This window comes from Centruroides sculpturatus, unplaced genomic scaffold (genome assembly GCF_000671375.1).
Source record: "Centruroides sculpturatus isolate CEXI.00-Female unplaced genomic scaffold, Cexi_2.0 scaffold8, whole genome shotgun sequence".
NCBI classification, from domain to species: Eukaryota; Metazoa; Arthropoda; class Arachnida; order Scorpiones; family Buthidae; genus Centruroides; species Centruroides sculpturatus.
Window position 1 is genome coordinate 1,885,618 of NW_019384535.1, and position 18,620 is coordinate 1,904,237.

Consider the following 18,620-nt stretch of genomic DNA (forward strand, 5'->3'; position numbering starts at 1 on the left):
AACATTAAACACCTTCCATCGCTGAGAAATGTTTATTTAATAAAACACTAACATTTTCAGCCTCATGGAATAAACTATCCTCAGGTGTAAATGAGTTCGAACGTATTTTATTAAATAAACATTTCTCAGCGATGGAAGGTGTTTAATGTTTTATTAAGTGTCATTTATTTATCCATAAACCTGGTTTTGGGTTTAAATAAAAGCTTTTTCATTCTTATAATAAAATGCATATAAAAAATTATGAAATCGAACTCGAAGGTTCTAGCGCTCTTGCAGTGATTGCAGTGCCCCTGGTGGTAACATTTGTCTCTAGTTGATTTTAGCAACCAGTGAAGATAGGAAGTCGAAAGACCAATTAATCTACTGACTCTGACGATAGTAAACTCAACTTACCCGCCTAAATTTTCCATAGCTTGTAAGTAGTTCGGCTGCTCGTCCATTATTTGTTCAGATTCGACCAATCCTGTCGCGACACGAGTCGGCGATGACGTTTTACTGCATTTTACGAGTCTCTTTTAGCGTCTTAATACGAATACGGTCGCAATTTTTTCGCCGCTATATACGAAACCGCATTATATGTACGCCCGTTATAAGGGGGTCTACTGTAATTATGAACGTAACACATAGACATTGATTGAAGGTATCATACTTTATTGTAGTAAAATATGTTTCGTGTACATTTAAAATTAAACGGTAATAATTTGAATACGATTGATTCGTGCCTGCTTTACGGCAGTTTCGGCCCCTTTAAGGTTTACAGGTATGTTTTTCGGAGATATAATAACTCAAGTTTGCAAACTTGACTGCTATGTAGTACAGAAAAATTTTATATTGAACACCTTACATCGTCACAATGCCAGGCTTCGATTTTTAATCATATTTTTAATTTATTTAATTTAAAAAAATATATACTTTTGATCTCAAATAAGTAATGCCTTGCCCCTGCATATCATACTGTTTTTGATAACAATAGAGTCATGCCGGTCATCTCTATAACTCCATTCAGGATAAACTTTTTCAATTGAAATGACGTGACTGCCGGTTTAGACCGAAAGTTCGAATATAGTTAATTGGTGTTATGCTTTTTATAACTGGTTTTGACTTTCATCCATTTAAAACCGTTGTTGAGATTAAGGAAAGATAGACACACAGACTACAGTGGGAATTTATAGGCCTACAAATTTTTCAAATATCAGTTCCAATTTAATGTTTTAATTACAGTTTTCAGGATATTTTATTAAATTTTTTCATTTTCAATATATTATCATATTTGTACTGTTCACGTATGAAAAACGAATGGTTTTAAAATACAAACTGCAGAAAGTTTTAAGTTTTAGAGAGTAAATAAAACAGAAAATATTGCAGAAAACTAAAGCGAGTATAAAAGATGAAAATTTGTTTTGTTTTCTGAGCATAAAAATGTCGTAAAAACGAAATGCTCGACGTTTATGTCGCAATAGGCAGAAAAGGAAAGTAAATAGACATCAATACGTCATCGTTTATAATTACATACAGAATTAACGTCCCCATGACACATCAGTTTCTTACCAGAAAATAATAATCATACAAATATATTTAAAAAATAATTTTACATACCTGTCTATATTAAACTTTACAAAAACTCTAATAAATAAAACTATTTAGAATTAATGAGTACAAATTATTCGAAGTTTTATTTTTTTATAAATATTCCTCGTTATTGGAAAAGGAATCTACATGTAGCCTAAATAGAATTTTCTATTTTTCATTCATTTTCTTTTTTTATTTATAAATACATTAGAAATAGGCTTTATTCAAAGATGATTTAAGTTATATTGGATACATAAATAGAAGTTTTTCTTTCTAAACATAGTTATTTAACTCTTATAACAAAATCCCACAAAACGTTAAGCAAAAGTAGATCTATATGTTGCGAAGTATAATTACAAAGAATGTTTTATATTTTTAATTATTATAAAATGGCACAAAGCTAAATTTTGAGGGTAGGGATGAGTTTAGGAAAAATTGTAAATGCTAGTAACAGGTAAAGTTATAATTAAGTCCGATTCTACTCGAGATACGACACACGACCCTATGTATTTTCCTATCCCTCCAACATTTAATTAATCACGAAAATTTAACAGCATTATACTCTCTAATGCACAAACCTTCCTGCTAAATTTCAGAATTTATTTGTAAAAGACAAAGGAGTTATAAAGCTTTAAAAAAATAAACAAAATCGTGACTCCCCATATACACACCAACATCCATTTCATACGTACAGAAAAACACCCAATTGTTTTTCATTTCTGGACGCCTTACAATGCAATACATTTGCATCAGTCCCGTGTTGAAAACGCCTTACAGCATTCTAAAACGTTTTGAACACGTAATTGATGTAAATGGATTGCACATTGAACAAATGTCGTGAATAAAAACCTTTTGCGTGTTTCCATTTCGTGTTTCTCGTTCTTCATGCGCCATTTTTCACCTAGTGGTAAAATTCGAACTAAATATTTTCTTTTTGCATTTCCCTATTCCCCATGGTCCATATAACATATATACCAAGTTTCATCAAAATATGTTCAGGAGAACGGGCTCTAGACAGGTCTGAGTAGCGCAACTCTAATTATAATCACCCTGTAGTGTATATGAAATCGCCAGCTATTTCTGAAACTTATAAAATTAACTATAATTTTAACTACAGTATAAAACTAATATACTCTAAACGACCTGCCAGATTATTTTCCGGATATAATTTAATTTAAAATTAATTATTAAAATTAATCAAATTCGGTTTATAATTTGACAAATTATTAAAATTTGTCAAATTATAGACTGAAAATAATTCGTCAAATCGTTTGTGTTATGTTAAATATTTCGGGTTAATTGATGTAATGTTTATACATAAAATTAATAATGAAATTTATACAACACTTTTAATAATTTCAAAACTTATATGAAAAATCCAGTGTTATATTTCAAAAACAGTTACAATTTTTATTCCTTAATCTCGAGAACGGAGTTAGATAGATGAAAGGCGAGACCAGATATGCACAGCTTAGGGGAAAGAGGCCCAATTAACTATATAAGAAATAAGTTTTGAACTGGAAGAACGTGACATTCGGTCTAGTCATGTTATTTCAATTCAAAACTTTTCACCTTTAAAGTGTGAGATCACCGGTACGACTCTATTGCTAACAGGAAAAGTATAATGTACAAGGGAAAGACACTACTAATTTGAGGTAGAGAGCATATATTTTAAATTAAATAATTTAAAAATATGGTTAAAAGTTGCAGCCCGGCATTGTAATTATGTCATAATAAATAAGTGCTTGTTTAATTTACGTTCTAATTTTTTTAGTCGCCTTTCCATATTAATACACTGCAACAAGTTTAAAATCACTTTAACTAGGAATTCGCGAAACTTTGTCGTATCGCTGTAGAATTGAAGCGAAGCCGGAAATAAATGATCCCTGTACAGTACTTGTTAGACACAGACGAGGCGATCCTTGTGTCTAATGGACGTGCACAGGCACTTGCGCTACAAAAGAGGTTATTCTTGAACCTGCCACCCATGAAAGACAATCATTTCATTGGCGAGATACAGAAAGACGTTTCTTGCATATACCGACATCCAAGAACAAAGCAATAGATAATGATCGCTTTGTTCTTGTGTTTTGTTTGTTTTCCTCGCCTATTTTCCGTTAAACGTAAGCCACACTGTTTTTAGTTTTGATCCATAGATCTAAATTAGTGATGTGCCGGATATCCGTATCCGTATCCGCGGATATCCGAGGGAAAAAAAAGATCCGTATCCGTATCCGTATCCGTTACTTTTTAGCGGATCTTTAACGGATCTTTTATCTTAATGATTTTCATTACTTATATGAAATTTTAAAGAGAGAGAGCAATAAAATACTAACAACTTCAATTCAAATCACTTTTTATTTATTAAAATCACATATTTGGCACTTTTATATTGCAAAAATTAAATATTTAAACATTAATTATAAGTTACCAGTATAAGGTATTAATTTAACTATCTTTATAGTGAGATCAAACCTCTAATGCTAATTGAAATAATCATCACGGTTATATTATATTATAATAATTATCAAAGAATTTTAATTATCAAATTATCAGATAAAATAATCACAATTTTAGAAACTTCAAAAAAATTAAATGTCATAATCAAAATTAATTAATGGTAAATTGTACTTCAAAAAGAGTAACTTGGCAGCTTTATCCCCCAAAAGTCTATTACGATGAGGATCGTAAATAATTCCTGCTACACTGAAAAACTGCTCACTTCGAACGCTTGTTGCAGGTGACGATAAATATGTGAGAGCCATTTGACTAAGACCTCATTTAATACGCGAATAACGACATTTAGACTCTAAATGAAAGACCGCGAATAACGACATTTAGTGTCTAAATGACGTTATTCGCGCCCAGTCGCATCAGAGAGCATACATGTTACTTTAATACATTTTTACATCGAAAACGAAGTCGTAGACTCCTATTTATACTTTACTGGCTCTGTTATACATAACAGAGAAAAAATATGGCGATCCGTCAAAAGATGACCGCTTAAGATTAAAAAGTTTTTGGACTCAGAAGACATCGAAACATCGAGAAATGCGAAAACATTCGTTTATTTCTGTATGTATGGATGTTAATGTGCGTGTGAAGGGCATGATTTTATTTACTCTCTTTGAATGTTAATAACTTCCATGCTTTTTGTCGAAAATTTTTGAAATTTTACATAGAGGTTTGTGTATTAGAAAGATTTGTGCTGTTAAATTTTGGTGGTTTAAGTTCGATGGAGTGAGGTGATAATGGGTAGTCGTCTGTCGTATCTCGAGTCGGGTCGGACTTAATGACTATTTTACTCGTTAATAGCATTTCAATTGTTTTTTATAAAACCCATCCCTACCTTCAAAATTAAGCATTTTGCCATTTTATAATAATTAAAAATGCAAACAGTTTATAAATGAAATATTGTAACAAATCGTGCCAACAGAATTTTAATTGTTGCATAAAGTTAAGCGAGTCGTTGCTGGATTTTTTACATTTAAATGACCGACATTACATTTCTGGATTCCTCGTATCAATTAATGGGAAATGACAAACTTTAGTCAAAATCTATCGATCGGACTTTAAGAACGAACACAATTCTGTAAGCCTTATAGAAGTAGCTTCGCTAATAAATTTCAGTTTTAATTATAGAAACCGATATTGTTGTATCATTACATTTAATGAAGCTACTAAAGGTACTCTGTCATCAAAACAATAAAACTACAATTTTTTATCGTGAAACTTAAAATATTACTCCAAAAGAGTTTGATTTATTATTTGTAAATTAATATTATAATTTTTCTATTTCCGCTCTGAGGAATTTACAAAATATTAATTATTATTTTAGGAATATTAAAAAATTAACAAATAAAATTAAAATGTTTATCTGTTTACTTTTTAATTCACATCACAAGCTATGAGGCTTTCATAAGCCTGCTAATTATGATGATAATTATATTTACGTACTCAAAAATACACAATATTAACTATATTATATTACTTTTGTAATGTTATTTTACCAATATATGTTAACAACTTCAATTAATTAATCATGGAAAAATACGCCTTTTTCTAATAACGCTACGTTGTTGTAATAAACACTACGTTGCATTTTTCTCTTACTGGAAACTTACTTTTCATGCTTAATAAATTAGAATCACTTTCTAGTTGATGTTATTCTGCCTTCTGGTATTATAACAGTGTTACAGAAGCTACTTCACGAAGCAAATTCAACAATAATTCAAAATATTATGAATGACATAACAGATGAAGAGTATAAGTAAGTTCATTTTTATAAAATATATATTATCGATTCGATATTATGTTTTAAATTTACTACAGTGAGGAATTAAAAAAAGAAAATTCCGATGTAACGGATATAATTGGATACTGGGGAAAATGGCACCTACTATACTTCTCAATTTTGTTAATTTCAAGCTGTTGTATTGGATGGTTTAATTTTAGTGTAATATTCATGGCGCCGAACATTGATTATTGGTGTGCGAAGCCATCAAAATTTTCGAATATGACTACAGAAGAATGGAAAAATTTCAGCATTCCTTTAGAAAGAATTGGCAGTAAACAAGTGTATAGTAAATGTGAAATGTATAGTTTATCATCTGGAAAGAATAGAACCCGAATTCCATGCACGTCGTGGGAATACGATCATTCCTTTTATGCATCCACTATAACTGAGAAAGTGAGAAAATTTTCAATTTTAATACCGTTTTTATAACTTATGGCTCCTGTAAATACTGAGAATTTTTATTTAGTTGATTCCAATAGTAGTTAAGTATACTTATAAGTTACTATTGGAAGAACGATGCTATTTAAATGAAATTAAAAATAACTACTTCCTCTACTATTATATTCCCGGATCTGTTATAATAATAGGGAAAGTACGGCGATCGCTCAAGAAATGACACACTTCAGATTTTAACATTTTTGCACTCAGGGGTCTTAAAACATTGACAAATAAAAAAATTCGGGGTTTTCTCTGTTTGTGCTTGTGTGTGTGAGGCAGGGTTTTGTTCACCCTATTTGAAGTTTAATAACTCCTTTGCTTTTTATACAAAATTTCTGAAATTTTGCAGAGAGATTTGAGTATTAGGGGAATTGATGCTATTAACTATTGATGAATAAAGGGCTAGGGTATGGGGAGTCGTGTGCCATATTTTCAGTAGAGTGAAACTTAATGACGATTTTACTCGTTATTAGCATTTACGTTTTCTTTATAAAATCCATTTCTAACTTGAAAATCAGACATTTGCTATTTTATAATAGTTAAAATTACAAAAGTTTTTAAAATAAAAGATCATAACAGATGGCATAATACACCGTAGTTTTAAATGTTACCTTAAAAGTTAAGTAACTCGTTGCTAGGTGTTTTTAACCAATTGATTTGAATAATAGAGTATAGACTAGTGGTTCTCAACCTGTTTTGTTCATATACCCCATTAGTCCATTAGTTGTTTCTCAAGTACTACTTATATTTTTGTATGTAAATTTTATAATTACTGCGTTAGATGNAAAATACTAATAACTTTAATTTAAATCACTTTTTATTTCTTAAAATCACATACTTGGCACATTCATATTGCAAAAATTAAATATTTAAACATTAATTATAGTAGGTTACCAGTATAAGGTATTAATTTAACTATCTTTATAGTGAGATCAAACCTCTCATGCTATTTGAAATAATCATCACGGTTATATCATATTATATTACAATAATTATCAAATTATCAGATAAAATAATCACATTTTATAAACTTCAAAAAATTAAATGTCATAATCAAAATTAATTAATGGTAAATTGTACTTCAAAAAGAGTAACTTGGCAGCTTTATCCCCCAAAAGTCTATTACGATGAGGATCGTAAATAATTCCTGCTACACTGAAAAACTGCTCACTTCGAACGCTTGTTGCAGGTGACGATAAATATGTGAGAGCCATTTGACTAAGACCTCATTTAATACGCGAATAACGACATTTAGACTCTAAATGAAAGACCGCGAATAACGACATTTAGTGTCTAAATGACGTTATTCGCGCCCAGTCGCATCAGAGAGCATACATGTTACTTTAATACATTTTTACATCGAAAACGAAGTCGTAGACTCCTATTTATACTTTACTGGCTCTGTTATACATAACAGAGAAAAAATATGGCGATCCGTCAAAAGATGACCGCTTAAGATTAAAAAGTTTTTGGACTCAGAAGACATCGAAACATCGAGAAATGCGAAAACATTCGTTTATTTCTGTATGTATGGATGTTAATGTGCGTGTGAAGGGCATGATTTTATTTACTCTCTTTGAATGTTAATAACTTCCATGCTTTTTGTCGAAAATTTTTGAAATTTTACATAGAGGTTTGTGTATTAGAAAGATTTGTGCTGTTAAATTTTGGTGGTTTAAGTTCGATGGAGTGAGGTGATAATGGGTAGTCGTCTGTCGTATCTCGAGTCGGGTCGGACTTAATGACTATTTTACTCGTTAATAGCATTTCAATTGTTTTTTATAAAACCCATCCCTACCTTCAAAATTAAGCATTTTGCCATTTTATAATAATTAAAAATGCAAACAGTTTATAAATGAAATATTGTAACAAATCGTGCCAACAGAATTTTAATTGTTGCATAAAGTTAAGCGAGTCGTTGCTGGATTTTTTACATTTAAATGACCGACATTACATTTCTGGATTCCTCGTATCAATTAATGGGAAATGACAAACTTTAGTCAAAATCTATCGATCGGACTTTAAGAACGAACACAATTCTGTAAGCCTTATAGAAGTAGCTTCGCTAATAAATTTCAGTTTTAATTATAGAAACCGATATTGTTGTATCATTACATTTAATGAAGCTACTAAAGGTACTCTGTCATCAAAACAATAAAACTACAATTTTTTATCGTGAAACTTAAAATATTACTCCAAAAGAGTTTGATTTATTATTTGTAAATTAATATTATAATTTTTCTATTTCCGCTCTGAGGAATTTACAAAATATTAATTATTATTTTAGGAATATTAAAAAATTAACAAATAAAATTAAAATGTTTATCTGTTTACTTTTTAATTCACATCACAAGCTATGAGGCTTTCATAAGCCTGCTAATTATGATGATAATTATATTTACGTACTCAAAAATACACAATATTAACTATATTATATTACTTTTGTAATGTTATTTTACCAATATATGTTAACAACTTCAATTAATTAATCATGGAAAAATACGCCTTTTTCTAATAACGCTACGTTGTTGTAATAAACACTACGTTGCATTTTTCTCTTACTGGAAACTTACTTTTCATGCTTAATAAATTAGAATCACTTTCTAGTTGATGTTATTCTGCCTTCTGGTATTATAACAGTGTTACAGAAGCTACTTCACGAAGCAAATTCAACAATAATTCAAAATATTATGAATGACATAACAGATGAAGAGTATAAGTAAGTTCATTTTTATAAAATATATATTATCGATTCGATATTATGTTTTAAATTTACTACAGTGAGGAATTAAAAAAAGAAAATTCCGATGTAACGGATATAATTGGATACTGGGGAAAATGGCACCTACTATACTTCTCAATTTTGTTAATTTCAAGCTGCTGTATTGGATGGTTTAATTTTAGTGTAATATTCATGGCGCCGAACATTGATTATTGGTGTGCGAAGCCATCAAAATTTTCGAATATGACTACAGAAGAATGGAAAAATTTCAGCATTCCTTTAGAAAGAATTGGCAGTAAACAAGTGTATAGTAAATGTGAAATGTATAGTTTATCATCTGGAAAGAATAGAACCCGAATTCCATGCACGTCGTGGGAATACGATCATTCCTTTTATGCATCCACTATAACTGAGAAAGTGAGTAAATTTTCAATTTTAATACCGTTTTTATAACTTATGGCTCCTGTAAATACTGAGAATTTTTATTTAGTTGATTCCAATAGTAGTTAAGTATACTTATAAGTTACTATTGGAAGAACGATGCTATTTAAATGAAATTAAAAATAACTACTTCCTCTACTATTATATTCCCGGATCTGTTATAATAATAGGGAAAGTACGGCGATCGCTCAAGAAATGACACACTTCAGATTTTAACATTTTTGCACTCAGGGGTCTTAAAACATTGACAAATAAAAAAATTCGGGGTTTTCTCTGTTTGTGCTTGTGTGTGTGAGGCAGGGTTTTGTTCACCCTATTTGAAGTTTAATAACTCCTTTGCTTTTTATACAAAATTTCTGAAATTCTGCAGAGAGATTTGAGTATTAGGGGAATTGATGCTATTAACTATTGATGAATAAAGGGCTAGGGTATGGGGAGTCGTGTGCCATATTTTCAGTAGAGTGAAACTTAATGACGATTTTACTCGTTATTAGCATTTACGTTTTCTTTATAAAATCCATTTCTAACTTGAAAATCAGACATTTGCTATTTTATAATAGTTAAAATTACAAAAGTTTTTAAAATAAAAGATCATAACAGATGGCATAATACACCGTAGTTTTAAATGTTACCTTAAAAGTTAAGTAACTCGTTGCTAGGTGTTTTTAACCAATTGATTTGAATAATAGAGTATAGACTAGTGGTTCTCAACCTGTTTTGCTCATATACCCCATTAGTCCATTAGTTGTTTCTCAAGTACTACTTATATTTTTGTATGTAAATTTTATAATTACTGCGTTAGATGTATACAGTACTTATACCTGAGCGCGAAAAAAAACTCTATTTCAATACATGCATAAATTACATTTTCTAAAAATAAATAATAATAATTAACAATAAAGAAAATTTAAATTATTCTACAATAATTTCTAACAAAATTTAATGGGATATTTGTTGCGATAAATTTTCCGCAATTTTTTTTTGAAAATTTGGTTCTGGCGTTCTTAAATAGAGATTATAATTGTGTACTGACCTTGAAAGTAATGGCTGCGAATTTATAATGTGCAGAATAATACATGAATCTTTCAATTTTTGTAACAAATATAATGTCTAAATTTGCTAAATATCAAGTAATGCACGCATGCAATGACACGCACTGCATGAAGGGGATACGATACAGGCCTCATTATTCCTAATGTCAGTAGTCCAGTAAAAACATGAAAAGCCCCAATCTTGTCGAGCAATAATTATAGAATAGAAAATAAATTTTTTTTCTACAATTAATGCTCGGTTAAACCGTAATTTTACTAGACTACAGGTTCACTCGGCACTAATGGCACAAATAGGCAGGCAAATCAAGTGGATAAACAAGTTGTTTAGACTGTTAAAAAAATCGGTGTTCACANGTAGATCTATATGTTGCGAAGTATAATTACAAAGAATGTTTTATATTTTTAATTATTATAAAATGGCACAAAGCTAAATTTTGAGGGTAGGGATGAGTTTAGGAAAAATTGTAAATGCTAGTAACAGGTAAAGTTATAATTAAGTCCGATTCTACTCGAGATACGACACACGACCCTATGTATTTTCCTATCCCTCCAACATTTAATTAATCACGAAAATTTAACAGCATTATACTCTCTAATGCACAAACCTTCCTGCTAAATTTCAGAATTTATTTGTAAAAGACAAAGGAGTTATAAAGCTTTAAAAAAATAAACAAAATCGTGACTCCCCATATACACACCAACATCCATTTCATACGTACAGAAAAACACCCAATTGTTTTTCATTTCTGGACGCCTTACAATGCAATACATTTGCATCAGTCCCGTGTTGAAAACGCCTTACAGCATTCTAAAACGTTTTGAACACGTAATTGATGTAAATGGATTGCACATTGAACAAATGTCGTGAATAAAAACCTTTTGCGTGTTTCCATTTCGTGTTTCTCGTTCTTCATGCGCCATTTTTCACCTAGTGGTAAAATTCGAACTAAATATTTTCTTTTTGCATTTCCCTATTCCCCATGGTCCATATAACATATATACCAAGTTTCATCAAAATATGTTCAGGAGAACGGGCTCTAGACAGGTCTGAGTAGCGCAACTCTAATTATAATCACCCTGTAGTGTATATGAAATCGCCAGCTATTTCTGAAACTTATAAAATTAACTATAATTTTAACTACAGTATAAAACTAATATACTCTAAACGACCTGCCAGATTATTTTCCGGATATAATTTAATTTAAAATTAATTATTAAAATTAATCAAATTCGGTTTATAATTTGACAAATTATTAAAATTTGTCAAATTATAGACTGAAAATAATTCGTCAAATCGTTTGTGTTATGTTAAATATTTCGGGTTAATTGATGTAATGTTTATACATAAAATTAATAATGAAATTTATACAACACTTTTAATAATTTCAAAACTTATATGAAAAATCCAGTGTTATATTTCAAAAACAGTTACAATTTTTATTCCTTAATCTCGAGAACGGAGTTAGATAGATGAAAGGCGAGACCAGATATGCACAGCTTAGGGGAAAGAGGCCCAATTAACTATATAAGAAATAAGTTTTGAACTGGAAGAACGTGACATTCGGTCTAGTCATGTTATTTCAATTCAAAACTTTTCACCTTTAAAGTGTGAGATCACCGGTACGACTCTATTGCTAACAGGAAAAGTATAATGTACAAGGGAAAGACACTACTAATTTGAGGTAGAGAGCATATATTTTAAATTAAATAATTTAAAAATATGGTTAAAAGTTGCAGCCCGGCATTGTAATTATGTCATAATAAATAAGTGCTTGTTTAATTTACGTTCTAATTTTTTTAGTCGCCTTTCCATATTAATACACTGCAACAAGTTTAAAATCACTTTAACTAGGAATTCGCGAAACTTTGTCGTATCGCTGTAGAATTGAAGCGAAGCCGGAAATAAATGATCCCTGTACAGTACTTGTTAGACACAGACGAGGCGATCCTTGTGTCTAATGGACGTGCACAGGCACTTGCGCTACAAAAGAGGTTATTCTTGAACCTGCCACCCATGAAAGACAATCATTTCATTGGCGAGATACAGAAAGACGTTTCTTGCATATACCGACATCCAAGAACAAAGCAATAGATAATGATCGCTTTGTTCTTGTGTTTTGTTTGTTTTCCTCGCCTATTTTCCGTTAAACGTAAGCCACACTGTTTTTAGTTTTGATCCATAGATCTAAATTAGTGATGTGCCGGATATCCGTATCCGTATCCGCGGATATTCGAGGGAAAAAAAAAGATCCGTATCCGTTACTTTTTAGCGGATCTTTAACGGATCTTTTATCTTAATTAATTTCATTACTTATATGAAATTTTAAAGAGAGAGAGCAATAAAATACTAACAACTTCAATTCAAATCACTTTTTATTTATTAAAATCACATATTTGGCACTTTTATATTGCAAAAATTAAATATTTAAACATTAATTATAAGTTACCAGTATAAGGTATTAATTTAACTATCTTTATAGTGAGATCAAACCTCTAATGCTAATTGAAATAATCATCACGGTTATATTATATTATAATAATTATCAAAGAATTTTAATTATCAAATTATCAGATAAAATAATCACAATTTTAGAAACTTCAAAAAAATTAAATGTCATAATCAAAATTAATTAATGGTAAATTGTACTTCAAAAAGAGTAACTTGGCAGCTTTATCCCCCAAAAGTCTATTACGATGAGGATCGTAAATAATTCCTGCTACACTGAAAAACTGCTCACTTCGAACGCTTGTTGCAGGTGACGATAAATATGTGAGAGCCATTTGACTAAGACCTCATTTAATACGCGAATAACGACATTTAGACTCTAAATGAAAGACCGCGAATAACGACATTTAGTGTCTAAATGACGTTATTCGCGCCCAGTCGCATCAGAGAGCATACATGTTACTTTAATACATTTTTACATCGAAAACGAAGTCGTAGACTCCTATTTATACTTTACTGGCTCTGTTATACATAACAGAGAAAAAATATGGCGATCCGTCAAAAGATGACCGCTTAAGATTAAAAAGTTTTTGGACTCAGAAGACATCGAAACATCGAGAAATGCGAAAACATTCGTTTATTTCTGTATGTATGGATGTTAATGTGCGTGTGAAGGGCATGATTTTATTTACTCTCTTTGAATGTTAATAACTTCCATGCTTTTTGTCGAAAATTTTTGAAATTTTACATAGAGGTTTGTGTATTAGAAAGATTTGTGCTGTTAAATTTTGGTGGTTTAAGTTCGATGGAGTGAGGTGATAATGGGTAGTCGTCTGTCGTATCTCGAGTCGGGTCGGACTTAATGACTATTTTACTCGTTAATAGCATTTCAATTGTTTTTTATAAAACCCATCCCTACCTTCAAAATTAAGCATTTTGCCATTTTATAATAATTAAAAATGCAAACAGTTTATAAATGAAATATTGTAACAAATCGTGCCAACAGAATTTTAATTGTTGCATAAAGTTAAGCGAGTCGTTGCTGGATTTTTTACATTTAAATGACCGACATTACATTTCTGGATTCCTCGTATCAATTAATGGGAAATGACAAACTTTAGTCAAAATCTATCGATCGGACTTTAAGAACGAACACAATTCTGTAAGCCTTATAGAAGTAGCTTCGCTAATAAATTTCAGTTTTAATTATAGAAACCGATATTGTTGTATCATTACATTTAATGAAGCTACTAAAGGTACTCTGTCATCAAAACAATAAAACTACAATTTTTTATCGTGAAACTTAAAATATTACTCCAAAAGAGTTTGATTTATTACTGTATTTGTAAATTAATATTATAATTTTTCTATTTCTACTTTGAGGAATTTACAAAATATTAATTATTATTTTAGGAATATTAAAAAACTAACAAATAAAATTAAAAAGTTTATCTGTTTACTTTTTAATTCACATCACAAGCTATGAGGCTTTCATAAGCCTGCGAATTATGATGATAATTATATTTACGTACTCAAAAATACACAATATTAACTATATTATATTACTTTTGTAATGTTATTTTACCAATATATGTTAACAACTTCAATTAATTAATCATGGAAAAATACGCCTTTTTCTAATAACGCTACGTTGTTGTAATAAACACTACGTTGCATTTTTCTCTTACTGGAAACTTACTTTTCATGCTTAATAAATTAGAATCACTTTCTAGTTGATGTTATTCTGCCTTCTGGTATTATAACAGTGTTACAGAAGCTACTTCACGAAGCAAATTCAACAATAATTCAAAATATTATGAATGACATAACAGATGAAGAGTATAAGTAAGTTCATTTTTATAAAATATATATTATCGATTCGATATTATGTTTTAAATTTACTACAGTGAGGAATNTGCTCATATACCCCATTAGTCCATTAGTTGTTTCTCAAGTACTACTTATATTTTTGTATGTAAATTTTATAATTACTGCGTTAGATGTATACAGTACTTATACCTGAGCGCGAAAAAAAACTCTATTTCAATACATGCATAAATTACATTTTCTAAAAATAAATAATAATAATTAACAATAAAGAAAATTTAAATTATTCTACAATAATTTCTAACAAAATTTAATGGGATATTTGTTGCGATAAATTTTCCGCAATTTTTTTTTGAAAATTTGGTTCTGGCGTTCTTAAATAGAGATTATAATTGTGTACTGACCTTGAAAGTAATGGCTGCGAATTTATAATGTGCAGAATAATACATGAATCTTTCAATTTTTGTAACAAATATAATGTCTAAATTTGCTAAATATCAAGTAATGCACGCATGCAATGACACGCACTGCATGAAGGGGATACGATACAGGCCTCATTATTCCTAATGTCAGTAGTCCAGTAAAAACATGAAAAGCCCCAATCTTGTCGAGCAATAATTATAGAATAGAAAATAAATTTTTTTTCTACAATTAATGCTCGGTTAAACCGTAATTTTACTAGACTACAGGTTCACTCGGCACTAATGGCACAAATAGGCAGGCAAATCAAGTGGATAAACAAGTTGTTTAGACTGTTAAAAAAATCGGTGTTCACACTTGAATATTTTAAAGCAAGTTTTTGTCGTTTCTTGTTTCTTGTGTTAATAATTTACAGCGAATTGATTAACATACGCCATTTTATAATAAAATTTATATGAAATGAAACATTATATTTAGTTTATTATTTTGTTAAATTTTTGCCAATAGATAACGGTACAGTACATGTAAATCAGCAAATCGAATATAGATAGAAAGAAATTGATTTACAGAAATGCAATAGATATTTGAGGTGGAAAAGTGAGAAGTATATAAAAATGTAACTACCTAGTTTTGTAGCAATTGGTCAAACGGCCTAAGAGTGTATACCGAACAAACAAAAAAACAAACATCCTCATTTATATGTAGGGGAAGGTGGTGCAAGATGGGGCCATGGGGTAAGACGGGGACGTCTGTTTATCCGTGGTTAACGCGCTTTCATCTAACTGTTATTTGCAGAACTAAATGTCAACCTCAAAAGAAATCCGGGAGGAGAGAACGTCAAAGTCGCTCTCTTTGTTTGGAAGTAAGACAGTTTTCCATGTTTCACCAAGACTTCATCTAATTTTACGACCGCTACAAAGTTTCAACAAAGTAAGCATCATTGTGAACTTTTACATTATCTTTTAGATGAAGATATTTTTTAGATGAAGATATCTTTTAGAAGAAGATATTATGGTATTCGAAGTAACCTTTAAGACTGAAATTGTTTAGTTTTAAAATAAAGTTGACCCATGTTTGCAGTCAGTATGAAAAGTGAACGTTGGGGCAAGATGGGGTACCTCATCTTGCACCCATCTTGCCTAAGGTTGGGCATGAATTCTGCTGCTGGCTAGAGGCACTGCAATATAGTGCAATAAACTAGTTATAAAATTCGTTGGCATTGATAATTCTATATCATTTTTTTCGATTATATAAAATGATAAGTTTAAAAATGATTTTTTAAATAGAAAATATTCCACTTTTAAATCATATCTAACTGTAATAAATTTATACAGTATATACTGTATTACTTTATTATTTATGTTTTTATGTTTTATTTTATTTATGAAAAAATTTTTAAAATTTAAATACTATCTTAACAAGAAATAAAATGTGGAATAAAAATGGAAATAAAAACTTTTTTCCACGAAAAAAATGTGGGGTCCGAGAGGGGGAAAATTAAAAAAAAAAACTCATAATTCGAAGTTTAGACTATTTACAATAAGTCAAAATAACTTTTGAGTCTATCTTTATCCTTTTTTACACTACCACAGAAGTAACAGTCTTAAAAAAATTTGCTTTGAAGAACTCTTCTTAAAACACAGGTAAAAATTAGTAAAAAAAACTTCACAGGGTTAAAAAAGATCAAGTGTCAGCCTTTCCTTGAAATAGTGAAGAATTCCTTTGTGTTTTTAATTGTAAAAGTGTCAGAAACCTACAAGGAAAGGCTGACACTTGATCTTTTTTAACCTTGTGAAGTTTTTTTTTTACCAATTTTTACCTGTGTTTTAAGAAGAGTTCTTCAAAGCAAATTTTTTTAAGACTGTTACTTCTGTGGTAGTGTAAAAAAGGATAAAGATAGACTCAAAACTTATTTTGACTTTTTGTAAATAGTCTAAACTTCGAATTATGAAGAAATAAATCCTGAGTTATTACAAAAATTGTAAAAAAAAAACTCGACGAACGATAATATGTGATATATATCGTCATCGTCTCCCTTGCCGTTTGGATTGCCGAGCGGTAACAATCAACGACATGTGGAAGCAGTTGAGTCAGAGATAGATGCTTCGTTTACAAACAACACAACCGTTTATTAAACACGAAAGAAGCTTACAAGATTTCCGCGATCTTGGAAGTTCTGCGGCGGCTGCGGCCTCTGGGTCTTCCTCTCCTTTCCAAGATAGTCCCATTTTGAAGGAGTGTCCCTTGTTCGCGAATGAACCATTCCATCACGTCTCGATGACTCCGGGACAATGCGGTCGACTTCCGTTGATGGAAAGATGTCGATCCGAAGTCGGGAGATGGAGACGAAGATGGGTGCGAGACACACACAACAACAGATCCGTCACTTTGAATTTTCGGGAGAAGAAGCCGTCGCGTCCTTGAATTTCTGGGGTTTTATCCGTTTTCTCTCAGATTCCCCTTTCCGATTGGTCTCTCCTCGTCACCTGATGACAATTCGAAACCTTTCGGGGGCGCAGGAGAGGTCAAAATCGAAGTTTAATTCGATCTCCAACCGGAAATGATCGACGGATTTGCATTCTTTTATTGTTTTAAAGTTAGCGTCGCGTTTTCATATAAAAAATCTATTTCTAACTACTATATATTTTTTCTCTAAAACAATTATTTTAACGCAAATTTTAGTGAGGGTTCGGACCCGTCCAGAGCCTCACAGAGCTCCCCGCCACTTTAAAATGTTGTAACGGAATAACGACATTATAGCTGGCAGCTCTGGAAGGTGTCAGTCTCTTCTCCCTTTGTTTGCCAAGTGAGATAACAGTGACACTTGCCTGAGAATCTATTTTTCTCTGGTTCGCGTTCGGTTTCGCGTTACAATGTTTTTTTCTCGATACATTATTTCAGAGGTATAGAAATTGTTTACAATTCATCGAAATGTTTGCGTAACTTCACATGTCTGTTTATAAGATTGATTACAAACACTCAAATAACAATCACGTTCATCAAATAACATTTTAACAACTTAAAAGCTTGACAAAATTTTCTAAAACTTTTTTCTCGTTTTTAGACTGAGCAATTCACATAATTCGTATATAATTCACAAAATTCTATTAAAGCCTAAAAGAGGGACAACCTTTTATCTGTCACACTTAGGGTGCGTTTACTTCTGAATTAGCAGTGCTAATTCTGATAACCGGATGTGACGTCATTAGCACGTGTATACGTGCTTGCTTGTCCAATTCGAAAGTGAACACATACGCTAACAAGAAATATGGCTGGAAACCGCCATATTTCTTGTTAGCGTATGTGTTCACTTTCGAATTGGACAAGCAAGCACGAATACACGTGCTAATGACGTCACATCCGGTTATCAGAATTAGCACTGCTAACTCAGAAGTAAACGCACCCTAA

General features: G+C 30.9%; 1 protein-coding gene across 1 annotated transcript in view; it reads left to right on the forward strand.

Moving 5' to 3' along the window:
* Positions 1-6,085: 6,085 nt before the first annotated feature.
* Positions 6,086-18,620, forward strand: part of LOC111623233 (solute carrier family 22 member 4-like) — a 26,449-nt gene continuing 13,914 nt past the window's right edge. Inside the window, exons 1-3 of the mRNA XM_023365730.1 lie at positions 6,086-6,259; positions 8,899-9,023; positions 9,209-9,443. Of these exons, the coding sequence (XP_023221498.1) occupies positions 6,086-6,259; positions 8,899-9,023; positions 9,209-9,443 (534 nt within the window). The remainder of the gene's footprint in view (positions 6,260-8,898; positions 9,024-9,208; positions 9,444-18,620) is intronic.